Genomic DNA, 21,880 nt, shown 5'->3' with positions numbered 1-21,880 from the left:
TTTACCCCAAGATACAGCCTCTCCTCACACCCCGAGAGGCCGTGGCCAACTCAACTGTGCATTTACAAAGGAGCGTTCACCACATCTGGTTGGGCGGTTAGAGGGATTGGCCGCAGGTACTGGCTGCAGGCCAGCCCTTGTGGGCATCCCCTTCTGCGGACAGGAGAAGGTCTTGCACAGTGTAAGGATGGGTGCTTATAGGGAGTTGACCTGGCCAACTGCCACTGTTCACGGCCTGTGCAAGGACATGAGCGGCTGTGGTTGAATTCACGTATAGCAATTAAAATTATTATACGTTAAAAAAACATAGAAATTCACTGAAAAAAACAAAGATTACAGGAACGTTATAGATAGGTTCCGAATTTACTAGTACAAAACCACAGAAGACTTCTTTCAAGGAACGAAAACTCGCATCCCAAGGTAACTATAACTCGCGCATTCACCATGCACAGCTAATTACTCCACATATTATATCATTGATGACATATTCTATGCCGTCTTTCATATTCCCAATGCAACATTTACAATAAAATTATTGATGAGACAACTGTGCATGGCGAGGGCGCGAGTTATATTTACCTTAGGGTGCGAGTTTTCATTACTTGAAAGAACTATAACTATAACTGCTGAATTTCTATGATTTTGTTTGAGTTAATTCTGAACCGAACCATAACGTTCCTGTAAGCTTTGGTTTTTTCAGTGAATATATATACAAACAAATGATCCAAAAGCAAGTTTGACGGCGCACTCTACTGCTGGTGCCAGTGGCGAGGGGGACCAATATCCAATTTATATTTTAGAAACGAAAAAGTTCACTGCACTCCAAAAGCTCCGAAATTGCAGGCTTTATTAGTAGGATTAAGTAACTACCAACGCGTTTCAACTCAAAAAGAGTCTTGTTCATGGTCAGTAAGTCCTTTCACTCTTTCTCTTAAATACTAACAATCCATCTTGCCTATAATGAAGCATTCTGGGTATCGTAGTCAAAATAAACATGATAATAATTTAAAAATGAAAAGAGTGATAAATGATTTTCTTTTAAACGTACGATGGAAGTGTTATGGGTGCTTAATTTATAACTCCACATATCCTACATAGTGATCTATTTTCTGTTCTGATTCTACCATTGTGCTAAGCAGTTTATGATATTGTAAAATCAGTCAGGCTTATTAAATAAATTATTTCTCTGTCTCCATGTTTTGATTCTCAAAACATAGGACAAAAAAGTGAACGAAAGAACAATTAAATATAACAAATTATTAAAATATATTCAATTTCAAATTAGATTTCAATTCCTTTTATAATAATGATTTTTTTCCTCTCTCAAAAATCAAGGCTAGGTGCCTAATAACTATGAATTTAACATTCTTTATATTTCTGTATCTCATAATCCCAATTTCATTTCATTATGTTATTCTACTTAATCATTAGTACACTCTATAGTGACTCAATCATTCAATCAATTATGTTCACATATTCCATAACAATAAGACTGATGATGTTCTTATTACTACTAATAATAATACCATTTCTACACTGCTGCTCACTTATCCATTTTTGTTAGAACCTCTGCTGATTACAAATGAACAAAAAGTTCTTCGTCCATATTCAGTCCATAAGGTACCTTTGTTCGAAATCAAATGATATATTTACTCTCCAATTGTCGCAATTTGAGGGTTCTATCTCCACCTCTTTCGTCTTTATGTACCTGAGCTAACCCAAAGAATCTAATACTCTGCCAATCACTCATGTGATGTTTATTGTGATGTCTCGCAATAGCATAACTGTGACCTGATGTTGGATTGCTCGTACATGTTCTAATATTCTCTTTTTCAAAGGACAGATTGTACTGCCTATGTACCATAAGCCACATTCACATTCAATCAAATATACAACATATTGGCTGTTGCATGTTATTCTTTTTGAGATACATATCTCCCTTCCTTTGTAATCTCTTATAGTTTTCACATTTTTGGCTATTTGACAAGCCTTACAATTATTACAATTATAGAAACCCAACGATCTTTTCTCCAGCCAATTCCTTGTCACCTGTGAGGTGAAGAGGCTTTTCACTTATATGTCTTTTTTAGAACATGATTTCCTTTATGTTACTTGAGGTCTGGAACCTATAAACTGTCCTATATCATGATCACTTTTTAATAAATTCCAATGTTTCCTAAAGACATTGATGATATCCTTACTTTCCTTACTGTAGGTAAGTATTAGTCGTGGATTTTCTTTTTCTTCCTTTTGAATGGTTGGTATTTTGTCAAATACAGTTTGCTCAGGGGTTTTGTTCCTTGCTTTCTGAGCTCCCAATTCTATATGGGTTCTTGAATACCCTCTACGAAGGAATCTTTGCTTGACGTTCACGAATTGAACTTCCATTTCTTTGTCATCCGAACAGATTAGCCTTGTTTGGAAAACTCTCCAAATGGGATACTTTTAAGTAATGGTTAAGGATGAAAGCTTTTGCCATGTAAAATGCTATTCGTTGCAGTTTCTATTCTGTACATGGTTGTGTGTACTTGATTATTTTCCACATACACTTTGATGTCCAGAAAATTAATTTGAGTGGCATTGATGTTAAAGGTAAATTGTAATCCACAATCAATCTGATTTAATTTACAAAAGTATGTTTCAAATTCATAATTTGAGCCATGCCATACAATAAATAGATCATCAATATACCGAAGCCACAAGACAATCTTTTCAAGATGCATATGATAATTTTTCTGCCAAGCAATTTCTATCTCCCACCATCCCATGGTGAGATTTGCATAACTTGGAGATAAGGAAATGCCCATGGCAGTTCTGCGAAGTTGCTTGTAAATCTGATGGTTGAACAAAAAAATATTATTTTGAAGACACATTTCAACCATTTCTAAAAGCATCATTGAGTGTTTTGTCTCTTCAATGTTTCTCTGTCTCAAAAAATATTCTAAAGCCCGAAGACCTATGTTATGGTAAATAGATGTGTAAAGTGACACTATATCTATGGTCGCAAAGAAGTAATTTGGTTGCCATGTTATATCTGAAATTATTTGTAAAAAGTCTCTGGTGTCTTTAATATATTAACTTAATGGCGTAACCATGGGAGCAAGGTAGAAGTCTACATATTTTGAAATATTCTCAAACACTGAACCACATCCTGAGACAATTGGCCTTCAGGAGGTTTAACAAGTGTTTTATGAATTTTGGGAAGAAAATAAATGGTAGGCATTATAGGATGATCTTTCTTTAAAAATGTATATTCATCTTCGTTAATTAACGCTTCTTGATGCCAAGCCTTTAATTTCACCTCAACAGCTTGTAATATCTCATTTACAGGATTGTGATTCAATTTCTGATAATTATGTGTATTCTTAAGTTGTTTCATTGCTTCTCTGAAGTAATCCTCATGATTTTGGATGACCATATTTCCTCCTTTGTCTGCTGGTTTTATGATAATCTTGTCATTCAAGGCCAACTTTCTTAGTGCCTTTCTTTCTTCTAGTGTTACATTTTCTTTATCTTGATATTTATGATATTTCAAATTCTCCAGATCTGTTGTAAGAGCTTCATAGAACAAATCAATTTTGTTACCTGGATTCAACACAGGACAACATTTTGATTTCGATTTAAAATGATTGTATACGTGGTTATTAGTTGAGATTTCCAACTTATCCATTATTTCCATAGCGGTAGTCTCCTCATCAGTCAGATTATGCATAAGGTCATAGCAAACTTTTATGTCTTCTATTTGTTCACTCACAAGTCCAATACCTGTTTGTGAGTCAGAGGGCATATTATCCATCTCAGGATGTTTAGCAAAGTATTTAGCTAGTTTGATCTTTCTTATAAACTTGTATGTATCAATTTTAGTTTCCACTTTGTCAAAATGATGTTCCGGGCAAAACGATAGAGCTTTGTTTAAGAATTTATTTTCGTCTTTTGTCAGTGTAGTCAGAGAGATTGACCACCAAATTTTCTTCAATATTCGTTGCAGTGTTTATTTTCTCTGTATGTTGCGAAGAGGATAGTTTATTTTTCCCTTTACCTCTTCTGGTCTTTCTATGCCTGGTTGTGAAAGCTTTGGGTTTTTTAAAAATGATGTCTCACTCTTTTTCATTTTTAAATTATTATCATGTTTATTTTGACTACGATACCCAGAATGCTTCATTATAGGCAGGATGGATTGTTAGTATTTAAGAGAAAGAGTGAAAGGACTTACTGACCGTGAACAAGAATCTTTTTGAGTTGAAACACATTGGTAGTTACTTAATCCTACTAATGAAGACTGCAATTTTAGAGCTTTTGGAGTGCAGTGAACTTTTTTGTTTCTAAAATATATATATATATATGTATATATTTATATGAATCACCTACTAGCAGTTGCCAGTTGGTAGTTATATTTATAACCTAGTTTCCATAGAAAAGGTGTTTTGGAATTTGCTATGTCATTGGTGACATTTGACAAATCTTCATGAAATTTTCTAAAAAGAGTGTGAAGTTGGATCTTGCTGGTTATAGAACGTTTTGAGGTGATCTGTCAAGCCGAGGCCAAAAAAAGGGGGGCAAGAAAAGTGCATTTCCCATGTTAATTCCAATTGAGATTTTAGACATGACTAAAGCCCGAACTGCTGATCAGAATTACACCAGAATTGGCAGAAGGGTAGCTCTTGGTCCAGATAGCACCTTTTTTTGTTATTTGGTGTTAATCTGTTCAGTAGTTTTCGAGACATGAAGGGGAAAAAAATAGAGTTATCTAGTGCTGCGAATCCCAGAGATCTTGTGCTGAAATCTGATTGGCTGTCAATACTTCAACCAGGAAGTGTTGGCAGTCATTTCGGGACTCTGCTTCAGGCAAACAGCAGGCATGCACAAAACGGGGCTAACAGCACGGAGAAAGCAATGAGGAACAGGGAAAGACAGGCAGCAGGCATGCTCAAAACGGGGCTGAAAGTAAGGAGAATGCAGTGAGGCGGGAGGAAAGGCAGGTAGCAGGAGAGAACACAACAGGCCTGAGAGCAAGGAGAAAGCTGTGAGGAAGAGGGAAAGGCATGCAGCAGGCATGCACACAACCAGCTGAAAGCAATGAGAAATCAGTGGGGAGGGGAAAGGCATGCAGCAGGCACACACACAATGGGCTGAGGGCAAGGATAAAGCAGTAAGGAGGAGAACAAGGCAGGAAGCAGGCAGGCACACAACGGGCTGGGAGCAAGGAGAAAGCAGTAAAAAAGGACAGAAAGGAAGACAGCAGGCACACACAACAGGGCTGAGAGCAGGGAAAAAGCAATGAGGAGGAGAAAAAGGAAGCAGGCACACACACAATGGAGCTGAGAGGAAGGAGAAATAAGTGAGGATGTTTGATGGCTTTATGGGTGTACAAGTCAGTGGGTGAGTATTTGACTAGCAAAGTTAGTGGTTGTGTGACTTTATATATGAGTAAGTTATTGTGTGTGTGAGTTTTTGGGTGTGTTTGTTGTTTGGGTGTGAACGGATATGTGAGTAGTTGTGTAAGGGTGTGTGTGAGTGTATGAGAGGTTTGTATGGGTGTGTGAGTGAGGTGTGAGAGTCTTTAGGTGGATGATGTCATCAGTGATGTCATTTGATATGTCATCAGTGATGTCACTGACCATGCCATGAGTGACATAATATGTGAGGTCAAAAGTAGCATTGCAGGGGTGTAAGTTATAGTTAAGACTGGTAACTATGAATGCTGAATTTCTATGGTTTTGTGTAAGTAAATTCTAACTTTAACGTCCCTGTAACCTTTGGTTTTCCACTGAATTTAATATATATTACATGTCTATCTATCTATCTATCTATCTATCTATCTATCTATCTATCTATCTATCTATCTATCTATCTATCTATCTATCTATCTATCTAGCCTACTATCGGTCGCCAGTAGGTAGTTATGGTGAGGGCCATGTTTCCATAGAAAAAGTGTTTATTGACTTGTCTATATCTTCAGCACCGTACTACAAATTTTCACAAAAGTTTCCAAAAAAAGTGGCCCAGTTATTCTTGTTGCACATGGAAAGTTTCGGGGTGATCCGTCAAGGGGAGGCTGAGAAAAATGGGATCAATAAACATAGTGTTTCCCATGTTAATTCCAATACGACCTTTAGACCTGACTGCAGCCCAAACTGCTGGACGGAGTGACATCAAATTTGACAGAAAGCTAGGTTTCAGTACGCACATCATGCTTTCGCTTATCTGGTATGAATCCGTTCAGTAGTTTTTGAGAAATTGAAAGGAAAATAAATTTGAATCTCTAGGGACTTTGATCCTTTGAGAAATCTCGAAAATTCGTGAATTTTCATGAATATGTTGCCATCTTGTTTCATGGAACACAGTCCCCAGGGGTGAAAATCCTAATTGAAAGTGGCATAAGGGGCCTTCACCATGCGCGATATTTGGGAAAATGTGCGCATTTTCTCAAATTTCCATGAATTTTGCACAAAAAATTTGTGAATGTGGAAACTTTAATGAAAAACAACAGACTCATTCATATACTAAATTTTTCACACATGCATGCACCCAGAGACTCATGCTCCCACTCTCACACCCACTCAGGCACTCATGCAGCCATTCAGATCCACTCATAGACTTACACACCCACTTTCAGAGACCCACTCAGAAACTCACGCACCCACACACAGATCCACTGAGAGACACAAGCCCAGTGGCCGACCTGCGCAGCGCATGGCCAAAATCTGTGCGAGGCACAAGTTTGGGTGGTTAGAAGGGCTTGGCTGCGACCAGCCCCCAACGCGCATGGCTGAAGGGAGTTAGAATAACATATAGTAATTAAATTTACTTTATGCTAAAAAAACATAGCAATTCACTGAAAAAAACAAAGGTTACAGGGACATTATAGTTAGATTCTAAATTTACTTGTACATAACCATAGAAATATTCACACCTTTGCTATGCACAGATAAATATTCCACATTTCATATCGCTGATGAGATCTTGTATTGCATCTTTGATATTCTCACTGCAACATTTGCAATAAAATTATTGATAAGAAAACTGTGCATGGCAAAGGCACAAGTTATAGTTACTTTAGGGCGCGAGTTATAGTGACTTGAAAGAACTCTAACTATGCCTGCTGTTTTTTTTAAAGTAAATTCAGAACTATAACGTCCCTGTAACCTTTGGTTTTTTTTTCAGTGAAGATATATATATGTATAAAACATATTTTACACTGTATTTAACTATAAACACACGTATAATTTATGCTGATGAAAAGGCTATGAGTATCTTGATGTTTTAGCAAGACTTTTCTACAAGAGACACTTTTCCCACAATGGACTTATAAGTCATGCTCAGGACCACACCTGCTTTGGAAAACAATGGTGGTATGCCATGGGGAGATTCATATGGACTCTCAGGTGGTCATTCTGACCCTGGCGGTCTTTGACCGCCAGGGCGGAGGACCGCGGGAGCACCGCCGACAGGCCGGCGGTGCTCCAATGGGGATTCCGACCGCGGCGGTAAAGCCGCGGTCGGACCGGCACCACTGGCGGGGTCCCGCCAGTGTACCGCGGCCCCATTGAATCCTCCGCGGCGGCGCAGCTTGCTGCACCGCCGCGGGGATTCCGACCCCCCCTACCGCCATCCAGATCCCGGCGGTCGGACCGCCGAGATCCGGATGGCGGTAGGGGGGGTCGCGGGGCCCCTGGGGGCCCCTGCAGTGCCCATGCCACTGGCATGGGCATTGCAGGGGCCCCCGTAAGAGGGCCCCTAAATGTATTTCACTGTCTGCTGCGCAGACAGTGAAATACGCGACGGGTGCAACTGCACCCGTCGCACAGCTTCCACTCCGCCGGCTCGATTCCGAGCCGGCTTCATCGCGGAAGCCTCTTTCCCGCTGGGCTGTCTGGCGGTCTGAAGGCGACCGCCCGCCAGCCCAGCGGGAAAGTCAGAATTACCGCCGCGGTCTTTCGACCGCGGAACGGTAACCTGACGGCGGGACTTTGGCGGTCGGCCTCCGCCGCCCGCCAAGGTCAGAATGAGGGCCTCAGTGCCAGCATGAGCATTGCCTGTACAACTCTATTCTGTACCCCTAAACGTTTAAGGTCATAAATCAAGGGCATAAGTAAATTAAAATCTGAGCTTGACCCGAGTGATGCAGGCAAGTTCTCCTAGGCCCAATAGGCTCTTTTTTTACCCCTAAAGAATGTTCTATACAATGGGAGGATTAGGATTAAGACTGAAGATTTCTCAGCTCTGACAGCAAAATTACAAGTAAATGTGAAGTCTTCCTTGGTGCCTCTCCCTTTGTTCTCAGTGAAGTCTCTGGGCGATGGTGTTCCTCTAGCTGCCCTTCTGTGCTGTTGCTTTTTGGGACAAATTGTATCTCTTTGAAGTGCAAGAGGTGGATTTATTGTCTAAACATGTCTTGATTTGGGAGAATGTCTTTACTCAATTTTTTTTTGGGGGACAGGACATAACCTATGAGATGTTACTGTACAAATGTTTACTTTTGTTCACTAGTTCTCCTCTGCACCATTATGGTGAAAAAGGCTGGCGGCACACACTAGAGACAGTTGGGACTGGGTGCCTAGCAATAACCTACTTGATTGAACCCTGTAGTACCATGGACCTTTGACCTTCTTTTGTATTCATAACATGTAGGTCTCTGTGTCCCTAGTAATATAGGCCAGACAATAAGAACATAACATAACCAGCTGCTGGGGAAAGAAGAGTTTGCATGTGTCTAGGCCTGTCTGAAGGATTTTGTACCAGAACTTCCACACTTACTCAAAAGAATAGTGGAGAGCCTGATCTATTCTGGTCTTTGTTCTTTTGCCAAGTCTGACATTGGTGCCTTTGATACCATTGTGTACACTTTCCTCACTGTTTTAGGCATGAACTGACATTAATCCTAATAGTAAAAATGATACAATAACGTACTGTCCACTGGGTCCACGCACTTAAATCCGCAGTCGAAGCAGCACTTCTGGCATCCTGGGCATTCGTAATCATATTTACACTGTACGGGACAGACTCCTTGTTTTTCTGTAACAAATGACAACATTCATTTTAAAACTATGTCTAACATTATTACACAACTATCCATATATTGTTGTCTTCCTAGCAATGCAAGACTGAGATACATCAGCAAGTTAATGTTTGAAGTGCAAAGAATATATGATTACAAAAGAAAAGAGGTGCATGTCCAGTATTAAAAAGCTAAGCAAAATATTGTATAAATGTAGAACAGTAATGACTTGTACATTGAACTAGTGAATGAGGTAACTGTCACAAATTATGTATTGTTCAAGCTTTGTTCAGTATACATTATCTGCAGTGAAACATTTCTATAATAGTAACCAGTGTGGGGTGGGACCAGGAACTGTTTATAATCCAACCTTGCTCCCTTGTTATTGCTTAAGTGATTCCTTTGCTGTTCAGCATGAATGGTGGAATTTAAGCATGATCTCATGGCTCAGGGAGGGTAAGTGACAGATGTAAGATACAACATACCTCTTGCAGTGCACCTGACTCTTCAATACAATAACAAACAACAACTTAAACTACCATTCAACTAAAACAATTCAATCGTTCAAGAACAAACTGCCAGAGGGTCATGGTTTTACCACGAACGATTACAGATGGACAGAGCTGAGCTTCTCCATGGTTCTGCCAGAATCTGACACCCTCTGAGGCAGAATACACATTGAAGGAACTACAGCACGCTGGTGGTGAACCACACAGTGTTGGAGGCAAACGCCAGCCAAACAGCATTCCTGTGTGCCAATGGACAACGGCCTATGACAGGAGGGGCCGAGAGGCCTGGGATGGACCTCCGCTGAGGCTTGTGCTGGACCGCTGCAACAGTTGGCAGCTAGAGGGCTTGTCCACCTCCCAGACTCTTGGGCCCATGAAGAAAGATGCATGCAGGGACACCTGTGCATTACCACGCGAGACGACAGAGGTGTATCTGAAGCACTGGGAATGCCAATAACAAAGCAGCCAATATTGATTGCCATCCGAGACTCACTAAGGCAGCAGAACTCCAGCATGGACTGGTCTTGAACATCCAGTGGAATAGCCAGGATGCGTTGGAGAAAGGAACTGTACTCTGGTCTGACTTGGGGCCCCATTCATACGCAATGGGTCACTAGGGGTATCCTGCTGCCAGTATTAGGAACCGCAGTCAGCGCCGGGCATCATAGGTGTGCTGAACCACTGGCAGAGGAGGTGGTGAGGAAACACCCCTTATCCTTGTTGCATGTCACCAAGGGCACCTAGGCAGTCCCCACAATGAGGCCAGTGGGTGTACCCTTACACCCCTAAATCCAGAGCCACTAACCTTAAGTGCATCTACAAAACATACCCCAACCTGGGATGTTTCATAGATCACTTCTACTGTTACTGAGGGTGTATGGGCAGACCACGTAATACAGATGCAGAGCCCTATTGACAGACTCTAAAATAACCAAAAACAGACTGTCTGGAAGCACAGACCCAACCACAGGGAGACAGCATCCAAGGAATAACACACGTCCTTCCTTAATACAAGCCCCATGGGATCAGAACCATTACCCATCTGGAGTATCATATTATCGCTGGAGCCAGAATACTATACATGTATGGCAATAAGGTCTGGCACACTCCACTCAGGGACACCTCCCATAAGGAGGAGAAGACTACATTCCAAGTTAGGCAGGTGTTGGTCTGCTGCATCTATGGACCAGGATGAGGTGCTGTAGTCTTTTAAACATGGTTTGGGAGTAGTTACGAAGTAGTGTCTTTCAGTGCATGGGCACCCTGATGTATGGTTCTTCAAAGAAAATTATATACCCTAAAGGTACAGCAACAGCAGTGCTCCTTCCTAGCTTTTAAACCTACTTGAGGCAAACACATCTTGCTATTTACAGCCCATGTAAAGGTCTTTTTGGGGAACGAAATGTTCTTTTTTAAAGGAGCTAAGAGCACTTGGGACTGGATGGAAGAGAGACAGAGATCTATCCAATCTTGGGATAGCCCCACAGTCAGGAGTACACAGGTGCCTAGCATGAGCTCCCATGCAGGAGGAGAGGCAGGAACTGGATCCAGTCAGAAGACATCACCAGGAGACATCGTACAGTGGTTACCTGTGCTCAGAGGGAGAGAAGCCACCTTAACACCCTTTTTATAAGTACTCATTTGTGAATACCAAAGTTGGTACTGCAAGGTATCAAATTTAAATTAAATCAAATAGTTTGGTAAAGTCTGATTTAATGTGACAATTTTTTTAAACAGTAAATTTGGACAGTCAGTATTTACCTGCCTAAGGATCTGTTAACCTTTTAAGAAATAATCTGACTCTCACTTAGTCCCCTTTGGGGTGTGCAGTAGCCTCTAGAAAGAGAACAAGAGGACTGCTGCAGGGAAGAGGTATGACCTTCTCCTACAGAATGACCTGGGGAGGCGTTGCCTGCAGATTTTGTGCTTCAAAGACAGAAAAACAGCTATTTTTCTGTTATTATACAAGACAAAGCTCAGTGTGCACCTAAGCGCGGCCAAAGAGAAGACATTCTTCTTCTTGGATTTGGGAAGAAAAGTGCCCCCTGAAATTGCTCTAGTGCCAACCCCCCAGGAAGTGACGTATGAGATAGTAGGGTTGGCCTCTGAACTTCTTATAAATAATGGTCAGGGAGTCTCCCCCACCCACTGGCTTGTGTCAGTGATAAAGCTGGCACTCTTGCAGCCCCTCTTCAGTCAAGACACTGCTAGACCTGTGGAAGAACAGAAGAAGGACTGCATCTGCTGAACTGTGGGGCTTACAAAGAAAGGCTGCATCAAGGAAGAATGTTCCTGCTGAACCAGAGCCAGGCTTCCAGAACAGGGACTGTTCCTGCTGTTGAACCCATGTTCACCAGCCCCAAGGTCAGGATCTGCTCCCACTGATGCCAGAAAATACAGAGTAGACTCTAATGGCTAGTCAGCTAGCTCCCTGTTAAAGGTCCAAAAGCACAGAAGCTTAAGAAGTCTGCATTTGGAAGATCCCAGCTGACAGCTAGCAACTGGAGATGCTTGTGACCCTGCTGTTACATTGTGGGAGATTGAATCCAAGTCCCAAAGAGGTACCTACTCTTGGCTAGCACTACAGCGTACTCTTTTCTAAAAAAGACTGCAATTTGGGCAGCCTGGAACTCAAAAGAATCAGGGTGTATAACAAAACTGCTACTCAGCTCCCATTGATGTTGAAGCTCTGCCCAGCTCCCACCTTTGGATTCCTCCCACTACAACACCTGCTGGTTTCTGAGAACTTAGGCTGCCACCAGAGCACTGGACTCCATGGATCCAACAACCCTGAATCCAGCACTGCACCCACATTGAATAGTTTCCCGCCAACGAGCCTGTCAGCAAGAGAAAGAATTGAAGAAGCTTCTAAGTACAAAGGTAATACTTTGACCAGGATCATCTTGCACCCCTGTATCGGACCTGCACACCATCACAGTTGGCTTCAAACTTGCCTTTAGGCTTCGGTCAAGGCTCATAGAACACTGCTTAGTGAAATGCTATGATTTAATGTGATTTTTTGTGATACATTCTACCTTTGAAAAATCCTATCTCCAGTCCACTTCAATAGAGTTTTTTGTTTTGGTGTATAATTTAAAATGGAAAAATACATTGCTTTTATAAGGTGGAGTTGGGTTTTTATTGTGTTATGTTTCTTACTTTTTACAAGCCTGAGTGCCCTGTACCACAGCTACCCGGGACTGACCTAATGTTAAGAAAAGTAACCTAACAGGACCTGATACAAAATAGTGAAATTATTGCATGGTGAGTTTGCACAACCACATGAACCAATAATTAACAGTCCTCTGGGGTGAACCATTTAAAGAAACTTAAGACATACAGATCCTGGAATGCCACTCAATATTGTTTTCAGCATGGGTGCAGCATAACAACCTCCTGATTCTGTACAATATTTGTTTAAATTCAGCATGCTTGTTATTGCCATGATGGGATATCTCAGCTAAGCTGTACAGAAATCTTCTTTGAATGTGTTGGACAAATTTCAGTAGGTCTCTAAAAGGCATCCAGACCATCTTCAATGACATCAGTAACATGTAGCAGGTTGGGCACCACATCGGTAATGTTTTTTGTGTAGGGACTGGCAGAGTTACTGAGGATAATTAATCCCATTCTAGTTTTCACCCCTTGGAGGTGTCAAAATCTGAAGAAGATGACTACATTGATTCCGAACTCTATTTTTTCCTTCTGCAACGGGAACTCAGAGCAAGACCTCAATACCTGTTGGCACACAAATCTTATTCTGTTGTCCAGCGGCGACCAAATTTCTCTTAGACCTTGTGATAAGGCAGAGCTGGGGTGATCAATGGTCTGTCTTCTTTTTCATAGTATTGTTCCAGTAGGATCCTTGAGTCAGTTCAGTTGCAGAATTGATCATCTTGTCAAATCCTGGCACAAAATGCTTCCCTTACAGAATCCTAGTAAAGTTTACAGTTCTTTCAGAGTTGTGGGCTGAGGATAGGTCCTGAGGGCCTCCACCCTGCTGTGGCCACCTCTAGTCCTCTTCCCAAGACAAATAGTATTTCATACTTAAAGCTGCAGAATTAGCAGTTGTCGGGGACAACCTCAAACATTAGTCCAGAAGCAGATTGAGTTATTTCAGGAGTTTCTTCTTGTACTTGTCCTTTGAGGAAGACAATGCATTTTGTTGTGTACTCCATGATCCTCTAGAAGATGGTTAGGGCTGGAAAGAGTCCTTTTACATTCTACAGAAGAGTCCCAGCAGCAGCTAAACATTATCTGGTAGCTGGTCTAAAGTCAGTATCTGAATGTAACTGTTTTCAATTGCAGTACAGAAAGAAATCAGCTTCATGCTAAAATAACAAGAACATATTTCACTTTGTTCCCTGCTCTTGGATTGTGTGGATGGTAAGTGTATATAAATCAAATCAGAAGCACAGTTCATTGCTCATTTTATGGGCCAATAACATACTGCAAACTGTGGGAATACTGGATGATTCATCAGGTGTTTCCTCATGTCTTCAACAAATTCCTGGACCAGACCTCGGACCCTCTCTTGATGGAGGAATAACATTCTCCTTCAGGTGGATCTGCTGTTGTTCTCTTCTGGCTTCTCTCCTATCCCACTGACCTGGAGAAGCCAACAATCACAGACTTTTCTTTGGGCATCAGCGAATCCCCAAATGTCTTAAGACTAATGTCAAGCTTTAGTACCTCCCATTTAAAGACATTAATTCTTTATAGCATGGCTTGCAAATAAACTTGAGAAGGATTGGTTCCTTGTGGAAGGTTAATAGAATGCTGCATCTAGTCTGAGATGAGAATAGCCGAAGTAGACTTCCTTCTGCTACACAAGGATATTAGGGTCTACTTCATTACAATGTTCAGTGGCAGTGTACTCTTCCATGGGCCTTCATCCAGAAAGAACTACAAAAGGCAATCTCCAACACAGGTGCAATTTTTTTACCATTTGTATAATGGTCAATGTGTGTGCTTTAGACACCTGTCAACAGTTATATTCCGCTACACAACACAGGATACTTCTTGATAAGGCATTAGTTTACAGGCCTTTTGGCAATAAGACATTCTAAGAATTAAAACTGTGTGTATTATAACAGCAAACATAAATGAAATGCAAGGCAGTGTCACAAGGGTTAAAAGACACACCCATAGTCATGTGATAAAGATGGTTTTATTTGAAGTAAATAAGCATTAACACAAAGGCTTTGATTTCTCTTGCTTGAGATTATTTGGCAGCCTCTAAACCCTTTCTTTTCCTTTTCAGATGTCTTTGGCAGGAAGGCAGAAGCCCAGGAAACGCGGCCACCAATGAACCTCAGAGATAAAGGGCAGTGGGTAAGTACTAGGAGTCACCCAAATTACACAATAATAAAAAGAAAACACAAATTAGGGCTTCAAGCTGCCTCTGCTTTTTGTAGCCTCCTCAATTCTCATGACTACTTTTCCTACCCTTTTATTTTAGCTACTCTTTAAGGTAACAACTAGGTCTTGCACCAGACATAACCAACAGGGTCCTGAAGCCTGCCCTAGATAAAAACAAACAGCTTTGGGACACATTCCTCACCTTCAGGCAACCAAACAATAGGTCAATAGGACTCTGAATGTTCCACAAGATGGACAGTTATTATTTTTGACGCTGCTAATTTGAGTTTCTCGCACAGGTTACACTCTAATTCAAGACATCAATGAGTTTCTGTAAACCAAGGGAAAGGGACACTATATTCTAATGCAGTTCCCTCCCTATGTGTATAATAGAGTGTAACTATAATTAAAACAGTAAAGCACACTAACTCTCCTCCTAATAGTGTACACTACCCTCATGAGGGCTACTCCAGGTAAATATTTAACCCTGCAGAGTCTTTATTGTGGAAGGGTACCTTTGCGCTGTTACTGGGCTGTGCATGACAGTAGTTTCTCACATGCAGCCTGCACACATGTGTGCACACATGTTCATGTGTTACCAGGCAAGTAGCCCCTACCTGTGCTGCGTCAGAGAAACCTTATCTTAAAAGGCAGTCACTGGCAGTGAACACATGCAATCCAGTTACCATGCGATTACCTTGGCTGAGACACCAGTAGGGAGACTCACCCAGAGTAAAAAAAGTCCAAAAACTGGGTGATCAAAATAGCAAAAAATCCAGGTGTATTGCTGGGGCAGAACCCAGAGTAACATGTGCCACCGCCAGCTGAGAGTGGGAAAGGGATATCCATCACTCATGGGTACTCTTACCTACTCAGGGGTAACAAATGGCAATTGGTTCTGACCAGAAACACCATTGGCCAGTTGTCTGCTGCCACTGAGAACTTCCAGTGGCCCTTCCATGCTAAGACCTCCCACTTAACTTAACCATGTGGCCGCAGATCCCTACAGGGAACCTAGACTGCACCCTTCTGGTTCTAGATCAGATGCATGCAGGACATTAACCACCTATATGGACTGAGCAGAATTTGGCCCAACCTTGCCCTGGGTCAAGCAACGCTGTACCCACCCTCTGTTTCTGAAAGGGTCCAGTACTTCTGCCCTGGTGCCAACACATATGACAGGTCTAACACCTGCCACATGGGTCACCGGGTGTCCGCCATCTGAAGAAGACCCAATCCAGTACCCCCAACAGAACTGAGTCACACAAGCCCCTTGAACAGGCTGCTGACCCTCACCCTCAGCAGTTACTCTGGGGTCTATGCTGCCACCACCCTTTTGGGATGACTGTGTCCCCTAAAGAGACTCAAGCCCAATCACGGAGTGCTCCTAGATAAGACCATCACAGGAACCTCCTCACCCGGGGACTCCCTCCAGCCCCACTGGGTCAGCAGGACATGACTTCCCAGCCTATATGCCACAATCTTGAAGATCAATGGGGGATCATGCAGGTCCCCCAGTGAAACATTCAACAAGTCAACATGAGGACCACACTGCCTCTTTTCACCACACTCCGTCATGGGATTGTCCTCTCCCACTGAAATCTTGCCTGGTGAACAAGGACTTCAAGGGGCCCCAGGGCATATACCCCAAAGCTGACACACCAATAAAGCATCAGACAGAGACCTGTTCCTTCAGGACCTCCTGCACACCCTCACCACGGGTATTTATGCCTCTGGTACACCTCTCTAAAGTGCACCCAGCAGAAGTCTGCCAGGCCCAGTCCTCGAAAGCTGCCCGTTTTAAAGCCCAAAGTTACCATCCTGAACAAAAGTGACAATACAATGTTCAAAATACCACAGCACACCCTAGTATGTTTATAAAGTCCAATTAGAAATGAGGAGTCTTGCGTAGTCACATTTCACTGTTCCTAATTCTTTTATTCTTTCATAGATGAAGAGAATAATCAGGAGCAGCCAGTCCCATGCAACAACAGCCGACACGTGTTTCGCCAAATTGACTTTTTCAAGACAGACAATGTATGTATTTTCACATTATCCAATATGCTGAACGGTCCCGTATATGTGGAATAAACAGTATATGCACAGCGGAATTTTGTCCCAAAATAATGTGTATCTCAAGTCAAGAGATATAACCGACCATGATAAGTCGGGTATAAAAGTTCCACTGTTAACAGATGATGGAGACTCCTGATGGAGAAGGCATCAATGAAAATGATGAACGGTGAAATGTGACTATGCAAGACTCCTCATTTCTAATTGGACTTTATAAACATACCATGATGAACCTAATCTCTAACCTAGAAGAGAGCTAGGTGTGTTAAAACTTAATCTGCCAGTACCATGTCCTTGAGAAGAACCCCCCAACCCTCATTACCTTGGAATGAGGTCTTTAGATCAGACTCCGTGGGGACACAAAGACAGGGTAAGCATCATAGCAACGTGTAGCAGAGATAGCATCGATGGCATCTGGTAAGAATCCCTCTGACTATCTGTCTATGTGAGATGTATTTATACAGATCTGATAGGACACCTGATGTGTGGACTGTTTCCAAACAATAGACAACAAGACATGCTTGGGGCGGCAAATCCATAAACAATTACCTCAAAAGCACAAAGAGGGAAAGTACCTAATGTGAATACCTACAGTTTGTTTATCTTTGTCGCTTGATAGTGATGCCTTAGCAGGGTGGCACTGATAACATGAAACTAAAACATCAGCCTAACTAAAAACAATGCAGCCATCTTTGAACGATATCATTAAATAATTGCCCTAAAACAGAGCAAGCTAAGTAGTGTAAAAGTCACTAGGTGATGGATGCACAGGTCTGCAAGCCAGAAGTCTAAGTTAACACCTGCTTCCCATTAAAACAATATAGAATTCAACATAATGCCTGGAAAACCTGGACATCAGGGGGCCCCAGAGCATCCCCTAAGGCTGGCACACCAGTAATGCACCAGTAGGCAGGGACCTACTTATGGCAGAACCTCCTGTCAGCCTTCTCCATACTCTAGTGCTGAACCCATCAACCAACCCAGCGCAGAGCTTGTCCCCTCCTGCTGAGCCTTTGCCTGGTGAACCAGGATTCTGAGGGGGCTCAGATAATTTCTCCATGGGTAGTACACCAGCAATGCACCAGGCAAGGGCCTGCTCATGGCAGAACCTCCTACATACCCTCACAATATGCTGGGGCCATAGCTCCTCTCAGCTGCAGGGATTCAACCCTCGGTTCTGGGACCTTAACCCACAGGACCTACCTGATTGGCCTACCGGCTGGACATCACCCCAGCTACCACCTCAGGCACCAAACAACAACAGCCCTAGGATGACATCCTACACTTCTCTTAGGCAGTTGATTACCCTACTCTGACATGTCAGGGTCCACCATCAACCCATTCCAGGAATCTAGGGAGTCTTACCCCCTCAGTGATTTCCTCAGGGTCAGCCATTACACCTTCAATCATGAGAACCATCCCTCCAAAGGGCCACACACTTTTGTGGGCCACCTTGGGCTAGCTCCCTCTGCCCAGCAGATTACCAATGGGGACCATGCGAACCACAACTTTCTTGCAACCCCACCATGGGAATGGTTGGGGTAGGGTCACTACTACTACATACCCTCCAACCTCACCCTTCCAGTGGTTTCTGGCCTGTGCCAATAGTGAGAAAAATGCAGTAGAAAGAATGACCATGGTGGGCTCCCTCATGGGAAAGCTTCAGTGCCTGGGTAAGCTACACCCCTGAAAGCACAGCCAACCCCTACACCCAAATCTATGGTGTGGGTATCTGTTATAGCCCCTAAACCTGTAGAGAAGCACCATCCTCATACAGGCCCAGTGTGTAGCGCAAAGGTTCAACAGACAATCTATACTCTGTGAAACTCTAGGGGAAACACTGTGTGCGAAAGCCTACACAGACATCACATTTCAAAAATGCTAGCTAGCCTTAACTTACACAGTCAATACATTTATCAATAATTAATGCTTTTACGTGATACATGTGTGCGGGAGCTTTTCCTTCCCACATCTAGAGTTCACCGAGCCAAACCTTTGAACCCCTCTCAGAGCCTTGCACTCTCATATATGTGCATTAATGCATAGGTAATGTTTGGGACATGGAGTTATCAAATGTATCTATGCATACCATAACTGGGATACCCCATTTCCCGCTGCTGAGCAACAATGTTGGAAATTGGGCTATTAGTTGTGAAGCCAGCACAAGTAATAGTTCCTCAGTTGTCCTCAGTGGGAACCAAACACCCTATTTTAGCTCTTGACTCTTATGGGGTAGCAAGGCAGTGGAGACTAAGGGGGTCATTCTGACCCTAGCGGTCTTGGACCGCCAGGGTCACGAATGACGGAAGCACCACCAACAGACTGGCGGTGCTTCAACAGCCATTCTGACCGCAGCGGTAAAGCCGCGGTCGTCCCGCCGGGGCCGGCGGTTTCCCGCTGTTTTTGCCCCGGCTGGGAGAATCCGCCAGGGCAGCGCTGCCCTGGGGATTCTGACCCCCTTACCGCTAGCCTGTTTGCCGGTGGCATGGGCAGTGCAGGGGCCCCCTAACAGGGCCCTAGCCAGCTTTTCACTGTCTACCTAGCAGACAGTGAAAAGCGCGACGGGTGCAACTGCACCCGTCGCATGGCCGCAACACCGCCGGCTCCATTTGGAGCCGGCTCCTGTGTTGCGGCCCTCATTTCCGCCGGCCCAGCGGGAATGTTGGAATGGGGACCGCGGAAATTTGGCCGCATGGTGGCCAAATGGCGGTTTCCGCCTGGCGGGCGGCGGTAGCCGCCCGCCAAGGTTGGAATGACCCCCTAAGACTTACTGAAGGAAGGTGGTTTGGCTCTAATTGTCTGGGCACTTCCCTTTGTTCAGCGGTCTTGGGCAGGCCCATGCCCGGTAACGTGTGACAGCAGGGTGATTGACACAGATCACCAAATGTCACTCGCGCCTTGGTTATGAATGCCCTGCAGCCTACATCGGCCACGCATCACAGCAGACTATTCAGGTAAGGCTACGAAGTCCTGTACTTCTAGGCACATTGGACAATTGTTCATGTTCTTGTTTTCTCTTTCTCCTCCATTCTATTCTCACCTTTCTTTTATTTTGGATACTTGTTTATTGTATACACTCATAGGATCCTATAAAAGGGGAATGCACCCTACAGTGTTGGAATTTATTGCCCAGTCAGGTCGACTATGGACAACAGTGACTTTTATGTTCTTACACCATATTTGATCATTTGAATGTTCCACTGCCTGTGTGCTGCTCTATGTGCACCTCTGCCCAACAAATCCTCAGTTCCTCCCCTCCATCTCTCCACCTTCCCCCACCACCTATGATCTAATTTTGAGAGAGCACATATTCAGTACTTGCTTCACAGAGGTGCACAAACATCTGATTGACAGCAAGCTAACTGACCCCAAGAAGCCTGCAAAGAAAGTGGACTTTGGATCATCAACAAACTGTCAAAGAAGGTACCTTGGAGAGACCCCCAAGAAGGGAGGTTCAGGTGCCTTCCAGTAGGGTGGAGTGAGTTCCACGAAGAAACCAGAATACAAGCAACCTAGGAAGGGTTTCCCTATACTAGGACTTTTCATCCATATATAGCTAGATTCCAGTAACACAGTTTGCATGGGAACCACATCTGGGCATATCAGTCCCACTTAGGGGTACACACTTACGTTTTGAAAAAGTGATGGATGGAATGCTTAAAGTAAGGTCACCCACTGTGAATCCTCGAGACCACATTCCAGTCCTTTGTTAATTTGCACACCATGCCACCCCAGTTTTGCCATTTAACAAGGCTGAAACCGGTCCTAGGTTGCTTGTGTTGTGGTTCAGAGAGGACCAGGCTTGGCATTTTAACTAGAGACATTTCATCAACAGAAATCTAAAACTGAATCAATTCAAAATAAACCATAAATTTCTCTTGCGGACTAATGGAATGTATAGGTAGTGCCACTCTCCAGCACTAAGATGGAACCTATGGTCATGGCAGAAAAGATCTTGCTTTACCCCCTCGTACCACCCAGTTCTCTGCAGACGCTGAAAGCCCTTGCTCTCTGAATGTCTTTGCTCACCTTTAATCCAGTTCTGGCCCATTACACAAGACACAGCCAAGGAGAGCCCAAGGAGGCTGAGCGCAAGCAAACGTGCCCTGAAGACCATCTTGGCACTATCACGAAGAATGACTTGATCTAAGAGTTCCCAAATACAGACTCAGGACCAGGGTTTTTAGGCAGGCATGCATGGCAAGGGATCATGCCACTGAACTGGCACATCAGCGTGGGTGGCACAGAGCCCTGTATGCCTCACAATGGCACTTCACAGTCCAGAGCTCTCAGAACAGAAGAACAATGGAAACCTAGCAAGGTAAGGTCAAGCATTCCTGGAGCATTTACCTCAGAGGAGCCTGCCTCAGTTGATGCCTTTTTTATCCCAAACATCCTGTCCAGCCCCCAGTCCTCGCCCTCTCTTTCTCTCCTCTCTGCCACCCTGGACCATGCTTGCTTCATTGCAGCGTTTTATTGGAATTTGCATGTTCCAGTGTATTGGTACGACATGCACCTTAGTTTATTACTACCATCCTGTAGTACCTGGTCCTGTACAAAGATTATTATACCTCTTCCCTGTCACCGCACAAAATGCTTGAGGACAGCAGCCTGAAGTCAGGCAACTCTGCTTTCTCCTTTCCATGAAACTTATATTGCTCCTTTTAACTCACCCACAAGTTCAACCCTAAAACATGCTCATCCTCTTCCAGGTTCCTGTTCTCTGCTTATCTCTGTTTCTAGCATATGATCACAGTTTTAAATCCCAGGCTTTTATTTTTCTGGGGTCGATAAAATGAGTGCCATTGAGTTGGGTGATGTAAGCATCTCTTCTCCAGCGCCAAGATGCCCAAGGGAGTGAACGTGTGCTTTACAAATATGCATGATACGTTCATATGGGATTGTATGGAACCCTTCACTATATGTATTAGGGTTAAAT

The 21,880-nt window shown here is 43.3% G+C and overlaps 1 protein-coding gene across 1 annotated transcript in view; it reads right to left on the bottom strand.

Moving 5' to 3' along the window:
• The window catches only part of LOC138297201 (antileukoproteinase-like), a 44,118-nt gene extending 22,973 nt beyond the window's left edge, over positions 1 to 21,145 (bottom strand). Inside the window, exons 1-2 of the mRNA XM_069236688.1 lie at positions 20,971 to 21,145; positions 8,911 to 9,015 (exon numbers count right to left, since the gene is read on the bottom strand). Of these exons, the coding sequence (XP_069092789.1) occupies positions 8,911 to 9,015; positions 20,971 to 21,058 (193 nt within the window). The 5' untranslated portion in view covers positions 21,059 to 21,145. The remainder of the gene's footprint in view (positions 1 to 8,910; positions 9,016 to 20,970) is intronic.
• Between the last annotated feature and the right edge of the window lie 735 nt (positions 21,146 to 21,880).

The sequence above is a fragment of the Pleurodeles waltl genome, chromosome 5, assembly GCF_031143425.1.
Source record: "Pleurodeles waltl isolate 20211129_DDA chromosome 5, aPleWal1.hap1.20221129, whole genome shotgun sequence".
In the NCBI taxonomy this organism is placed as follows: domain Eukaryota; kingdom Metazoa; phylum Chordata; class Amphibia; order Caudata; family Salamandridae; genus Pleurodeles; species Pleurodeles waltl.
This window is presented reverse-complemented; position numbering and strand designations above follow the sequence as displayed.